Here is a 12,541-nt window from a genome sequence, read left to right as displayed (position 1 = left end):
CACTGGTTTGACTGGAATCCTGCTGCTGCACAATTTTAACGTGTTTTTAGATGGGGTTACGATCGAGTATAAGCTTTATGTGGCCTCTCTGGACTCCCATATACTTGCACTAAAGTTAGTCGGGCACCATTTGCAGTCATCAGCCGACATTTGAAGAAACAAAAACGTAAAAAAAAAAATAGCCGCGTCGCCGCACCACTTTTGGGGCAAGCTCCATACCAGAAACTGGAGACTTTTTTTTTTTGGCCTAAGCTAGTTTCAACTAGAAAATCACCTGCATTGCCTGTACAAATCGTATGGTAAATATGGCGGACAAGACAATATTTGGAACCATCACGATAGGAGACGACCCCACATGATGACATCACTACGTATTTGTGGTTCTGACCAATCAGATGACAAGGATTTATTCAGGTGTTGTATAAAACAAATACATGATTATTTCACATTCATGCAATGGAAAGAATAATTTCATTCGGTGACAGATAGAATGTTCCATTCCACTCGGCTTCGACTCATGGAATGGAACACTCCATCTACCACCTCATGAAATTATTCTTACCATTGCACTCATAAACATTCATTTTTTTGTATACTATCAACCTCTCCTTCTCGTATTTATTCAAATTTCTTTCCCAAGCGATTCTTCAATATGACCGGTAGGATGGACACGACAGCCAGAACGGCCAAGACAATAACAGATGTCCAAGACACAGCGTCGCCATAGTGACTGAGCTGGTAGAGGGTGGTTCCCGCTTGGATTGCTACAAAAGACGGTGGTGCCACTCCTAAGGAAATCATAAAAAATATCAAAATTTTAGCATTTTTCTTATTAGTCTACTTTAAGCACTTGATGCCGGGATTATTTCTGGCCGACAAACACCATATTTGGAAAAGACAAGATATATCGGCCAAACTTGTAGAGTTTTGCATTTACGGGTAGTACAGGAACGGGGTATCAGATTGAAAAGAAAACACGGATACCCGGATACCGTTAAAGAAACCCAACCCCACAATTCAAATCTCTGAAGTTGCTGCTCAGATTGTTCATAAAGGTTAACACAATAATACTACCACATCTGTGTGTCAATACAGTACGGTTCAAGTGAGTTTTCTAGATTTATGGCGTAAACTGCAACTTTCGCGAGCTTCATAAACGTGAAAATATGTTTCGTTTTCCCATGTGGCTAGGTTTTCATTTTGAAGATTTCCCACAAATGACATTCAAAACCATACATTTTCATTGTCCGTGAAGTTACTAAGTAATTTGTAAAGTTGGTTAGGATACCAGATCCCACAATCTGGAACCTGTTCCTGACATCAACGGTTGGGTACTCAGGTAAAATTAAGTCAAACACTACAAAAATACATGTATACTGACTCTTGAGAGTCATTCTCACCGCAACTTAACCCTAAAGGGGCCGGGTTATTTTGACCATCTCTCAGCTGGGGGGGGGGGGGGGGGGGGGGGGGCGGATTCCGCCCCCCCTAAGATCTCGGCCATCAAGTGACGAAATTTTGAAACTCCGCACACGCATAGAGCAACTCTTCCTAAACATACCCAAGATATTTCATGACTATAGGTCAAAGGGTTTTGGAATTATGACTAATTAATTATTCATATCTACGAATGGCAATTCTGTTCTGTGTACACGACGTATATGTGAAATTTCAGTTTTCACGGTGTGTAGTGCTGGAAAATTTTTCGCTACGCGGCAACCCGTGGTCCAATTTTTATGTTTTTGGTATCAAAAGATGTGCAAAGCTCGAGGCTAAAAAGTTTTTTTAGAGGCTATCGAGGAAAATGTTGAAGGGGGGGGGGGGATTCCCCCCCGGCCCCTTTAGGGTTAATACATTGTGTGTGTTTTTTGCAACACTCTGAGCCAAGTTCAGCAGCCAAGTTCAAGTTTAACACACAATGTGTACAAAACCAATAGGAACCACTGACGTGTATACACATTTGCCGCTGGAGACTTGGGGAAAGCTTGGTGATTTAACCCGTCAGCCGCCTTTGCGAATATACAATGCCAGAATCTGATCGTGTTAACCGTGTTAACCATGTTAACATGTTCTCCGGCGTTAACTGGTTAAAAGTTAATTCCATCACATTGCGCACCACAGACTGTGGAGTACAGTTTAGAGGATGTGCAAAAACTCCCTAAAATTTGTCTAAACCCAATTGGAATATGCTAGACAAACGCAAGTAAGAATACCAACCTAGGAATGTTCCAATAAAAAATGGGGTGATGGGTACTTTCAGAACAGGCGATGTGATGTTAATAAACCAGTTGGGTAGAAACGGGGTGATGCGTAGAAAAATGATGTAGTTGAGTAAGTGCTGTCTCTGTTTGGCAACCTGATTGATAAACAGAAACAAAATCAAGACATGATGAAGAAATAAGAAAGAAGTCAAGATTGCACTGTTCTTGTGCTGCAGCAGAAAATGGTCTTATAGCCTGATAACCACTAGTCCGGGTATCACCCGTTGTCCAACAGGGCCCTCTCTCTGTCTCTGGTCGGACAATTTTGGATGCCGTGCACGAACAACAACAGACATAGAGATCTAATAAAAACTAAACACGACCTTGGCTCTCAAAACTGTCAGCAAAATGCTGCGCGAATAGAATACATTAACGCTCATCGTGGGCGTGACTTGAGCGCGCAAGAGGGCGTTGGCATTAAGCGCATTATATAAAATATTATGTGATGATCTTTCAAAGCCACAGGAAGTTCGCGTACCGTGTAACATTTCGTTACAGGCCACGTGACGCAACGTAAAATCACAAAAGATGTCGTGTCTAGGTTTTATTAGATGTCTTTGACAACAGCTTACCGAAGACCCGATAATTATGAAAGGCACCCGTTGAATGGTCAGAATCTCTAGGTCAAGACCCGGTCTTGCTTTGCGTAATTATGGTCTCATTGCAAGGGCATTGAAGTAAAAGCAAAACTCCATCAAGGAAATACATGCTCTGTGTCCTTAAGCAAGACACTTTGTTACAATTGCTTCTGCGTGCAAAGAATAAGTGAATGTTACAGACTTACCGTAGCTGACCAGCTTTCTACTCTATCTGGAATGTACTTCATGACCAGCCGCACACCCACGAGGTAGGACAATAAATAACAGTTGGACGCACCAATGGCAGAACACTGCACAAACAATAACAACAAAGAACTAGAAATGTGTTTGTGGACAAACACAAGCTGTTTCGGATATTTAAAATACTCTGTGCACATGATGAACACTTGATGAAGTCACTTCGAATGTCATCTGCCAAGTGAAAAGTCAATCAGACATATAGTGCCTAAGTATGACTTGAAGAAAAACGTGTACAAAACCTATGGGAAAATACATCTTTAATGTGAAGTAACCTTACACCTGATGATGTCACGATCACGAATTTCTTCTAGGACCATCTGTGGGTGGTAGTCTAAGTGTGTACCAAGTCTAACGTGGATCGGATTTACAAAAGTGCCAAAGTAGAATGTTTTAAAACGTGTACAAACCCTATGGGGAAAAATGCATCTTTAATGTGACGTAGCCCAACACCTGATGACGTCACGATCACAAATTTCTTCTAGGACCATCTGTGGGTGGTGGTCTAAGTATGTATCAAGTCTGAGGTCGATCGGATTTACAAAAGTGCCAAAGTGGAGTGTTTTATAACGTGTACAGACCCTATGGGGAAAAATACATCTTTAATGTGACGTAACCCAACACCTGATGACGTCACAATCTCAAATTTCTTCTAGGACCATCTGTGGGTGGTGGTCTAAGTATGTATCAAGTCTGAGGTCGATCGGAATTACGAAGAGGCCAAAGTGGAGTGTTTTAAATCGTGTACAAAACATATGGGGAAAAATGCATCTTTAATGTGACGTAACCCGACACCTGATGACGTCACGGTCACGAATTTCTTCTAGGACCATCTGTGGGTGGTGGTCTAAGTATGTATCAAGTCTGAAATCAATCGGATTTGAAAAAGTGGCAAAGTGGACTGGTGGAAGAAACGTGTGTTAAACCTATGGAGAAAAAGTCTGAAAAAGGAGAAAAAAAAAAAAAAAAAAAAAGAAACTAGAAATGTGTTTGTGGACAAACACAAGCTGTTTCGGATATTTGAAATACTCTGAGCAGGGGATGAACAATCAGTGATGTCACTATAAATGTCATCTATAACAGCACATTAAAATATGTACATGTCAAGTTACAACCAAATCGAATATTTTAGTTCTGTAGATATATAGACCTATAAAAGAATAAAATGCCCCTTTAAGGGACTTCACATGACATTTGATGATGATGCCACTTCAATTTCAATCTATAACACCTCCATGTGAATATGCATACCAAGTTTTAACCCAATCAGACTTGAACTTCCGAAGTTCAGTTTGAAGAAAAACGTATACAAAACCAATAGGGAAACAATGCATCTTTAATGTGATGTAACCTGACACCTCATGACGCAACGTTGACGAATTTCTTCTAGGACCATCTATGGATAGTGGTCTAAGTGTGTACCAAGTATAAAGTCGATCAAATTTACGAAAGTGCCAAAGTGTATGGTTTAAAGAAAAACGTGTACAAAACCTATGGGGAAAATGCATCTTTAATGTGAAGTAACCTTACACCTGATGACGTCACGATCACAAATTTCTTCTAGGACCATCTGTAGGTGGTAGTCGAAGTGTGTACGAAGTCTAATGTCGATCGGATTTACGAAAGTGCCAAAGTAGAATGTTTTAAAACGTGTACAAACCCTATGGGGAAAAATGCATCTTTAATGTGACGTAACCCAACACCTGATGACATCACGATCACAAATTTCTTCTAGGACCATCTGTGGGTGGTAGTCTAAGTGTGTACCAAGTCTGACGTCGATCGGATTTACAAAAGTGCTAAAGTGGAGTGTTTTATAACGTGTACAAACCCTATGGGGAAAAATACATCTTTAATGTGACGTAACCCAACACCAGATAACGTCACAATCACAAATTTCTTCTAGAACCATCTGTGGGTGGTGGTCTAAAAATGTATCAAGTCTGAGGTCGATCGGATTTACGAAGAGGCCAAAGTGGAGTGTTCTAAAACGTGTACAAAACATATGGGGAAAAAAGCATCTTTAATGTGACGTAACCTGACACCTGATGAGGTCACGGTCACGAATTTCTTCTAGGACCATCTGTGGGTGGTGGTCTAAGTATGTATCAAGTCTGAAATCAATCGGATTTGAAAAAGTGGCAAAGTGGACTGCCAGAAGAAACGTGTGTTAAACCTATGGAGAAAAAGTCTGAAAAAGGAGAAGAAAAAAAAAGAAAAAAAAAAATCTTAACGAAAACAAGAGCTGTTTCGGTGTGTACACCGAAACAGCTAAAAAAAAAATCTTAACGAAAACAAGAGCTGTTTCGGTGTGTCACCGAAACAGCTAAAAAAAATCTTAACGAAAACAAGAGCTGTTTCGGTGTGTCACCGAAACAGCTAATTAGGGAGATATCAAATTTGAAACCGTTATTCATTGCTGGCGTAGCAGCACTAACCTGGGTTCGAATCCCGTCTGGCCAATATGTGGATTGAGTTTTCAGTCCCTACCTGATTCCCTGGGTTTTTCCAATCATTCTGGGGGTTTTCTCCCACCTCTAAAACTGTAATTGCTACTCATTGTCTCCTCTCAACAGGTTTCTTCAGGCTTGCGAGCAACAGTGCCTAGGGCACTTTTAAGGAATCCTTAGTTTCATTACCAGAAATGATAAATAACTATGAGGCAAAAACTTGCTGCTCCGTTCGATGTAAACAAAAAGGGTTTTTCAACATTGTCTCTGTAAATATAAGACATTATGTGGAATTTCTGAGCCTCAAAGCTTTTAAAAGTCTTTTTAAGAAACAAGCAAATGCACTAAATTTTGATGACTTTCGGACAAATGTGTACAATACATTTTAAACATTTTTAGAGTAATTCTACTTTCTTACTATTAATTATTTTTGAATGTAGTAACCATGAATAACTTACCAGACAAACCAATAGCAATGCTAGAGGAAAAGGAAACAAAAAGCCTGACAGAATACTGAGGAATATAGACCCAGGAATTGCAAATGTCTGTAAGCTGAGAAAGAAAATATAGCTCAGGAAAACAGAAATACATCAGAAACAGGCTTCAGGTCTGTATTTCTTATTCAAATTTTAATGGCGCGCTGCGACCCGCTTCACTGCACCGCACAATGCTGCACTAACAGCCTCCCTCAGCTCAACAATGTGCGGCGCAGTGCACACTGGTGGAAAACATGCCTAACAATAGGCGTCATGGCATGGCGGGCGGGCCGTCACCATGTTATGGGGAAGTATTTTATTGTTAGGCAAATTAGGACCGAGTTATGGGGACTTTCTGCAGTCCCCACAGTGTCTTGGATCCTCATACTAGTACCATGGGACAACACATGTATAGTACCCTAGGACAACACATGTACATGTATAGTACCATGAGACAACACATGTATAGTACCATGGGACAACACCTGTATAGTACCATGGGACAACACATGTATAGTACCATGGGACAACACATGTATAGTACCATGGGACAACACATGTATAGTACCATGGGACAACACATGTATAGTACCATGGGACAACACATGTATAGTACCATAGGACAACACATGTATAGTACCATAGGACAACACATGTATAGTACCATGGGACAACACATGTGTAGTACCATGAGACAACACATGTATAGTACCATAGGACAACACATGTATAGTACCATAGGACAACACATGTATAGTACCATGAGACAACACATGTATAGTACCATAGGACAACACATGTATAGTACCATGGTACAACACATGTGTAGTGCCATAGGACAACACATGTACATGTATAGTACCATGGGACAACACATGTATAGTGCCATGGGACAACACATGTGTAATACCATAGGACAACACATGTACATGTATAGTACCATGGGACAACACATGTATAGTACCATGGGACAACACATGTATAGTACCATGGGACAACACATGTATAGTACATGTACCATGGGACAACACATGTGTAGTACCATGGGACAACACATGTAGTACCATAGGACAACACATGTATAGTACCATAGGACAACACATGTACATGTATAGTACCATGAGAGAACACATGTCATATACATAGGACAACACATGTATAGTACCATGGGACAACACATGTATAGTACCATGGGACAACACATGTGTAGTCTCCACAACTACGGAACAAGTCAAGAGGATGTGTTCTACATATCCCCCCGAGGACAGATCACAAAGAGAGACCAACAGATCCTTTCAGTCCTTGGGAATTGGGTCTTTTGTTGGAAACGGTCCTCTGTAGTAGGTCTGTGTGCTTAGTCTATGGGTGAGTGTTATATTACAGGGACAAAGGAAAACACAAAGCATTGTCCTCGAGAGTGTAATACAACAAGAGTGTGTGCATCGTCGATGATTTCTCTGAGTTCAAACTTCTTGTGCATGTGACACTCCAAATAATTGTAGTTTTGGGTGACTCTGAAATGTCCAATTGGAGTCCAAATTCCTAGGGGTTTAAGTCTTTTAAGTTAATGTGTTAAAGGATACAATATATAGGTCATGAAGAATGCCACCATGACAGTAATGTAGTTGGTCTTGCTGTACCGAGACAGGACCCTTCCCAGGGCTTTGGCGTCTTCTATATCTCTGGGTAGCTTCAGATATTGCACTTCATCCCTGCACAAAATACGAGGTTGAACAACATAAACATATTTGTAACAAACCAAATTGAAAACTTGCAAGACTCAATAATAGAATGGCAGAGAAAATTTTCCTTTCTTATAGCGTTTTCAATTCCATGCAGATTCACTATTATAACCCATCTACTGTTTTAACAGTCACAGACAGTCAAAAATTCCATCCACTTTCCAACCATGCCCTTTATGCAGCCTAGTCACCAACTGTCATATCATATTTCAATCAAGCACATTGACTAGTCAAATTCAGTCACCTGACAAAATCAGGCAACCTACAGTCAAAGCATAGCTGTATCAAGTTACATAATCACAGAGTTGTAATGACTCGAGTCAATGACTCGACTCGAGTCCGACTCGAGTCACATTTTTTGGCGACTCGACTCGACTCGAGTCCCGACGGGTAAATGACTCGACTCGACTCGAGTCACTGCGAGCAAATGACTCGACTCGACTCGAGTCCCTCATCAGAATGACTCGACTCGACTCGAGGAAGGCTAATAAGACTCGAGTCCCAAAATAAAAGCAAAACTTACTTGCGAAAAATATTTGCAATGACTTACGCTGCGCCGTTCGCGTTGCCAGTTTTTGTTCACGTCACGTTAATGTTCGCGAATAATGTACCTTTATATACAGCGGCAGTCTGTTTCCTGCCTCCATAATGAAACAACAAACATACACCGTGTCGCGGACTCCCACCTTGTGGTTCTATAGCATGTAATGCTAAACCCGGAACCAGACTTAAAACGCATTTCTCAATCCGTGGTTTCATCATTGGTTTCGGGCGATTTTGAAGTTCTTGGTGGAACGCTGGCTAAATTCATGTCCCGATTTCACACAAAAAAATGGATACGGACGGGCCCACCTTTAAATAATCAGAAACAGTTTTGTATAATGCAATTAGGTTTTAACGTTGTCAGCGATCAGCGAACAACAAAATCTAGACCCGAAGCCAAACTGGTTATAAGACCGAAGTTTCACATCTTCTTATCTGTGACGTGAGCTAGCAATGGAAACTGTTGGTTGGGTACCATACAGCATACTTAATGTCTTTGGATTTCCGTAATAGACTGGTGCCTTGTATTCTTTCTCTCTCTTGTGTTTGTTGCTTTTTATTGTAATTTAGTGTTCAAATATTTGTGACTCGAATTGACTCGAGCTAAATACTTGACTCGACTCGACTCGACTCGACCACACTCTGTGACTCGACTCGACTCGACTCGACCTTGTTGACCTAATGACTCGACTCGACTCGAGTCACTTCTTTAAAATGACTCGACTCGACTCGCGTCACAAAAATCAGTGACTCGTTACAACTCTGCATAATCAGTCACAGCCAGTCAATCCTGCTTTATGTAGGCTGGGAACTCTTAAAAACAGTCACTTGATTGATTGAACAACTTTGCAGAGAATGTATGTTTGCATAGCAAGTTTAACGGATGGGTTTGAATCTGGGGGATGTAAATTCAATATTGGGTCTTCCTCTTCACCGATATTTTTTTTTAAATACTACATGTGCACTATGTGTTGTCTAAGGGCTTCTTTTCTCGTAACACTGAGTATACAGTGTTTAACCATTTTGGTAAAATACATCTGTGAAAAGAAAAACCCAATATTGATATCAACTTATTTCTGTGTCAGGATTTTGAAACACAAATTAATAGAGACTTTCACAAATGCTTTTGTTTTCTAGCAATACAATAGTGGTTAAGGAAAAATACACCTACCGGTACAAATGGCAACCGAGAAATTAAAATGTCAGGCTATTGAGATAGTTGGGAAAGTCAATTTTATGGGAGAGTGAAACGAAAAGCACGGAATGGTTATCACTCAAGTCACATTTCTGCATATCTGTAATCAATTTAGGCCAAATAAAAATATAGACCAGTTTCTTGTCCCCGGCGCTTCCCTTTCCAGCCGGCCTTCAATTTTTTTAAAATTTATTCATACAATTGTTAATAGATTTTGCAAATTTTGTCAATACATTTTTTTTTTAATTTGCTTTCAACAAAACTGTCTCTTTTGGATACAATTTTGTATCAACAAAAGATCAGAGTGGAGAAAATGGAAGAATCCATCCGCCATCTTGAGAGAAAAAAAGGGGCGCCTCCTTCATTTTTTTCAAAAAGCTCAGACTAGATCATGGGTTTAATTAGAAGAACGTACGACCATTTGGATGAGGATAGTTTCCTGTTGTTGTATAAAGCTCTGGTGAGACCACATCTCGAGTATGCCAACCAAGTCTGGGCACGACGTCACAAGAAACATATAATCGAAATGGAGAATGTACAGCGACGAGCAACCAAACTTATCCCAGGACTCAAGGACATGTCATACGAGGGAAGGCTAAAACATCTCAAACTACCAACCTTGGCCTATCGGCGCATACGAGGAGATATGATAGAAATGTACAAAATACTTAGCGGAAAAAGTATGACAACGAAGTCTCCAATTTCATCCCCCTAAGCTCTAGTGTGACCAGAGGCCATCGGTATAAGATAAACAAGGTCCGGACAAGGTTGGATGTCAGAAAGTACTCCTTTGTGCATCGATGTACTGACACATGGAATAGCCTCCCAGAAGTTGTGGTTTCAGCTCCTAGTACACAGTCCTTTGAGGGCAGATTGGATAAGATGTGGGCTTCACATCCCTTTAAATATGATATAGACACCCCAGTATCTACCTCCACACTAGGCGTGCGTACAACATAATTCAAATCTAGTTTTTATGAAGATCTGATACTAGAGGCAACACAAGGCCTTTCATCAGAAGAGGACCTGTAAGTACCTGTAAGTAGAAACTAATTTTTTGTTTTACTTGGCCTAGAAATTCACTGGTTACATACGGTTCTAAATGTGGAAAGCTGAAATACACGAAGACCATGACACACAACGCTGATAGGAATATCAACGCTAGTATGATGAACGATCTTGTGGTTTTGTTTCGATCAGCATCATCTTCAGGCATGTTCTTGGTTGCATCAGCTTCATCTGTGAAAGGTGAAGAGGAAATAAAACGAATATATCAATGAATATTAAAAAAAAACTTGGGAAAATTGCGGTGTGGGCCCAGACATGGCTCGGACATGTCCGACAATCGTGTGGTGTTTAAGGAAAAAAAGTCATAACTTTTTTGTAATGAGAGATATTCAAAAGCTGATTCAAAAATCAAACTATTGCTTATTTTATAACGATTCCTATAATTTGTAACACTTTGATAAGTTTGGAATTTTGTGGGAAAATTTAAAGAATAAAGGTGTTAAATAATAATATTTTGACACTAAAAATCACAAAATGTTTGGCGATCGTGCATCTACGGGCCCGGTTCCTATTAGTATTAAGGGAACAAAATCCACTTTTCAATTATTTGACCTACATTGTACCATGTAAGGAGCGCTGAATCGCACTGCACCAAACGTAAACCGCGTAGGAAAATCGTAATTTCTACCCCAAGAAACTGTTCACAAATTACAAAAAAAGGTGTCATTATATCGAGAGAAATGAGAAGTCTGCTTCAATTTACTACGGTTGAAAATGTCATATTTGATCAAAACAAAACAGGTGCCATACACAACACCATCGCAGAATATTTTCATTGATGCTCATGATTAAACGTTATTGATTTTGTCGTTTGCTCCTCTTTCCAGTGATACCAAATTTTCTAGGGTTGTAAGAAAAAAGGCAGTGTATATTTTGCCGGAGACGGCAAACCTTTAGTAAACTTTAGTTTGCCGGATGTGCACTGAACATGCGCAGTTACTGGTTTTTTGTTGTACTTAAACATTTTCCGGTGACAAGTTTTAGTCTGGCTCCATGCCAAAATTATCGTTGTTACCTCGTATTCACAAGATGGGATTCAGACCATTTTATAATTTCGGACTTTATTTCCCTTTTAAAAAAAATCCTCCAGAGCCACAAATCTGAAAAAGAAAATGTAAACTCTGCAAAAAATGTTTGAGACATGTTAAAATAATAAAAGAAGAATATTCTTATTTATTTGGGGATGAGAAAAAAAACTTTAAAATGTGGTGCGGTCGGAATCGAACCCGAGTCATCCCGCCTAGTAGAGCCTTTGCTTAACCACTACACCAAACATGGTACACAACTTTTGATGGGAATTCAATACATCTTATAATTCAGCCCTATTTTAAAGAGTACAGCGCTCTCTGTTGATATGGATTGCCGCCGGCAAACCTTTAGTAATCGTTAGTTTGCCGTCATTACCTCCGGCAAAATATCCAGTATCAAGAAAAAATCCCATAACTTAGTGCTGAACTCCCCACATGATCAAGGAAGTCACTGCTGGAGGCGTCAGTGGTGGCGCTATGTACGTGTTGCAATCACAAAGACCATGAACACAAGTCACACAAAAGTCACAATGACGTGAATCATCATTTTTTTCCGGAAATATTACAGAGGCCAATTGTCACACCTGTTTATTTGATTATGACCAAAGTTAGGTAAAACTTTAATATACATTTGATCTTCATACTTACCAACTTTCACTGAATTATTTACATGGGATTCCCTCAAAGGGGGCCTTTTAAACCCTGACCGCAACGACGTCGACGACATCTTCGTGTGTGTAAACGAGCGTGCAATATAGACATGATAGACCGGCAATATAAATACATAATTTATAACACATAAACCAAAGGTATGACAACAGAAGAAGTATCCCAGTATCTTTTGCAATCTGACTTCAGAGGGCGCTTTCAACGCTTTTTAAAGGAAACCGTGTCGCTGAACAAATTTTCGGATACTGTTGCTGTCATACGCTCCTTAAAGTC

The 12,541-nt window shown here is 40.0% G+C and overlaps 1 protein-coding gene across 1 annotated transcript; it reads right to left on the bottom strand.

Annotated features, from left to right (window-relative positions):
* Nucleotides 1-189: 189 nt before the first annotated feature.
* LOC119733863 (transmembrane protein 41B-like) lies at nucleotides 190-12,353 on the bottom strand. Its single transcript, XM_038207256.1, has 7 exons — nucleotides 12,248-12,353; nucleotides 10,598-10,742; nucleotides 7,607-7,735; nucleotides 6,006-6,099; nucleotides 3,046-3,150; nucleotides 2,218-2,356; nucleotides 190-788 (listed from the first exon to the last, which is right to left on the bottom strand). Exons 1-7 carry the CDS (start codon nucleotides 12,324-12,326, stop codon nucleotides 619-621), a joined length of 861 nt encoding a protein of 286 aa, XP_038063184.1. The 5' UTR covers nucleotides 12,327-12,353; the 3' UTR covers nucleotides 190-618.
* Nucleotides 12,354-12,541: the final 188 nt, after the last annotated feature.

Source organism: Patiria miniata, unplaced genomic scaffold (assembly GCF_015706575.1).
Source record: "Patiria miniata isolate m_02_andy unplaced genomic scaffold, ASM1570657v1 HiC_scaffold_1, whole genome shotgun sequence".
Classification (NCBI taxonomy): domain Eukaryota; kingdom Metazoa; phylum Echinodermata; class Asteroidea; order Valvatida; family Asterinidae; genus Patiria; species Patiria miniata.
This window is presented reverse-complemented; position numbering and strand designations above follow the sequence as displayed.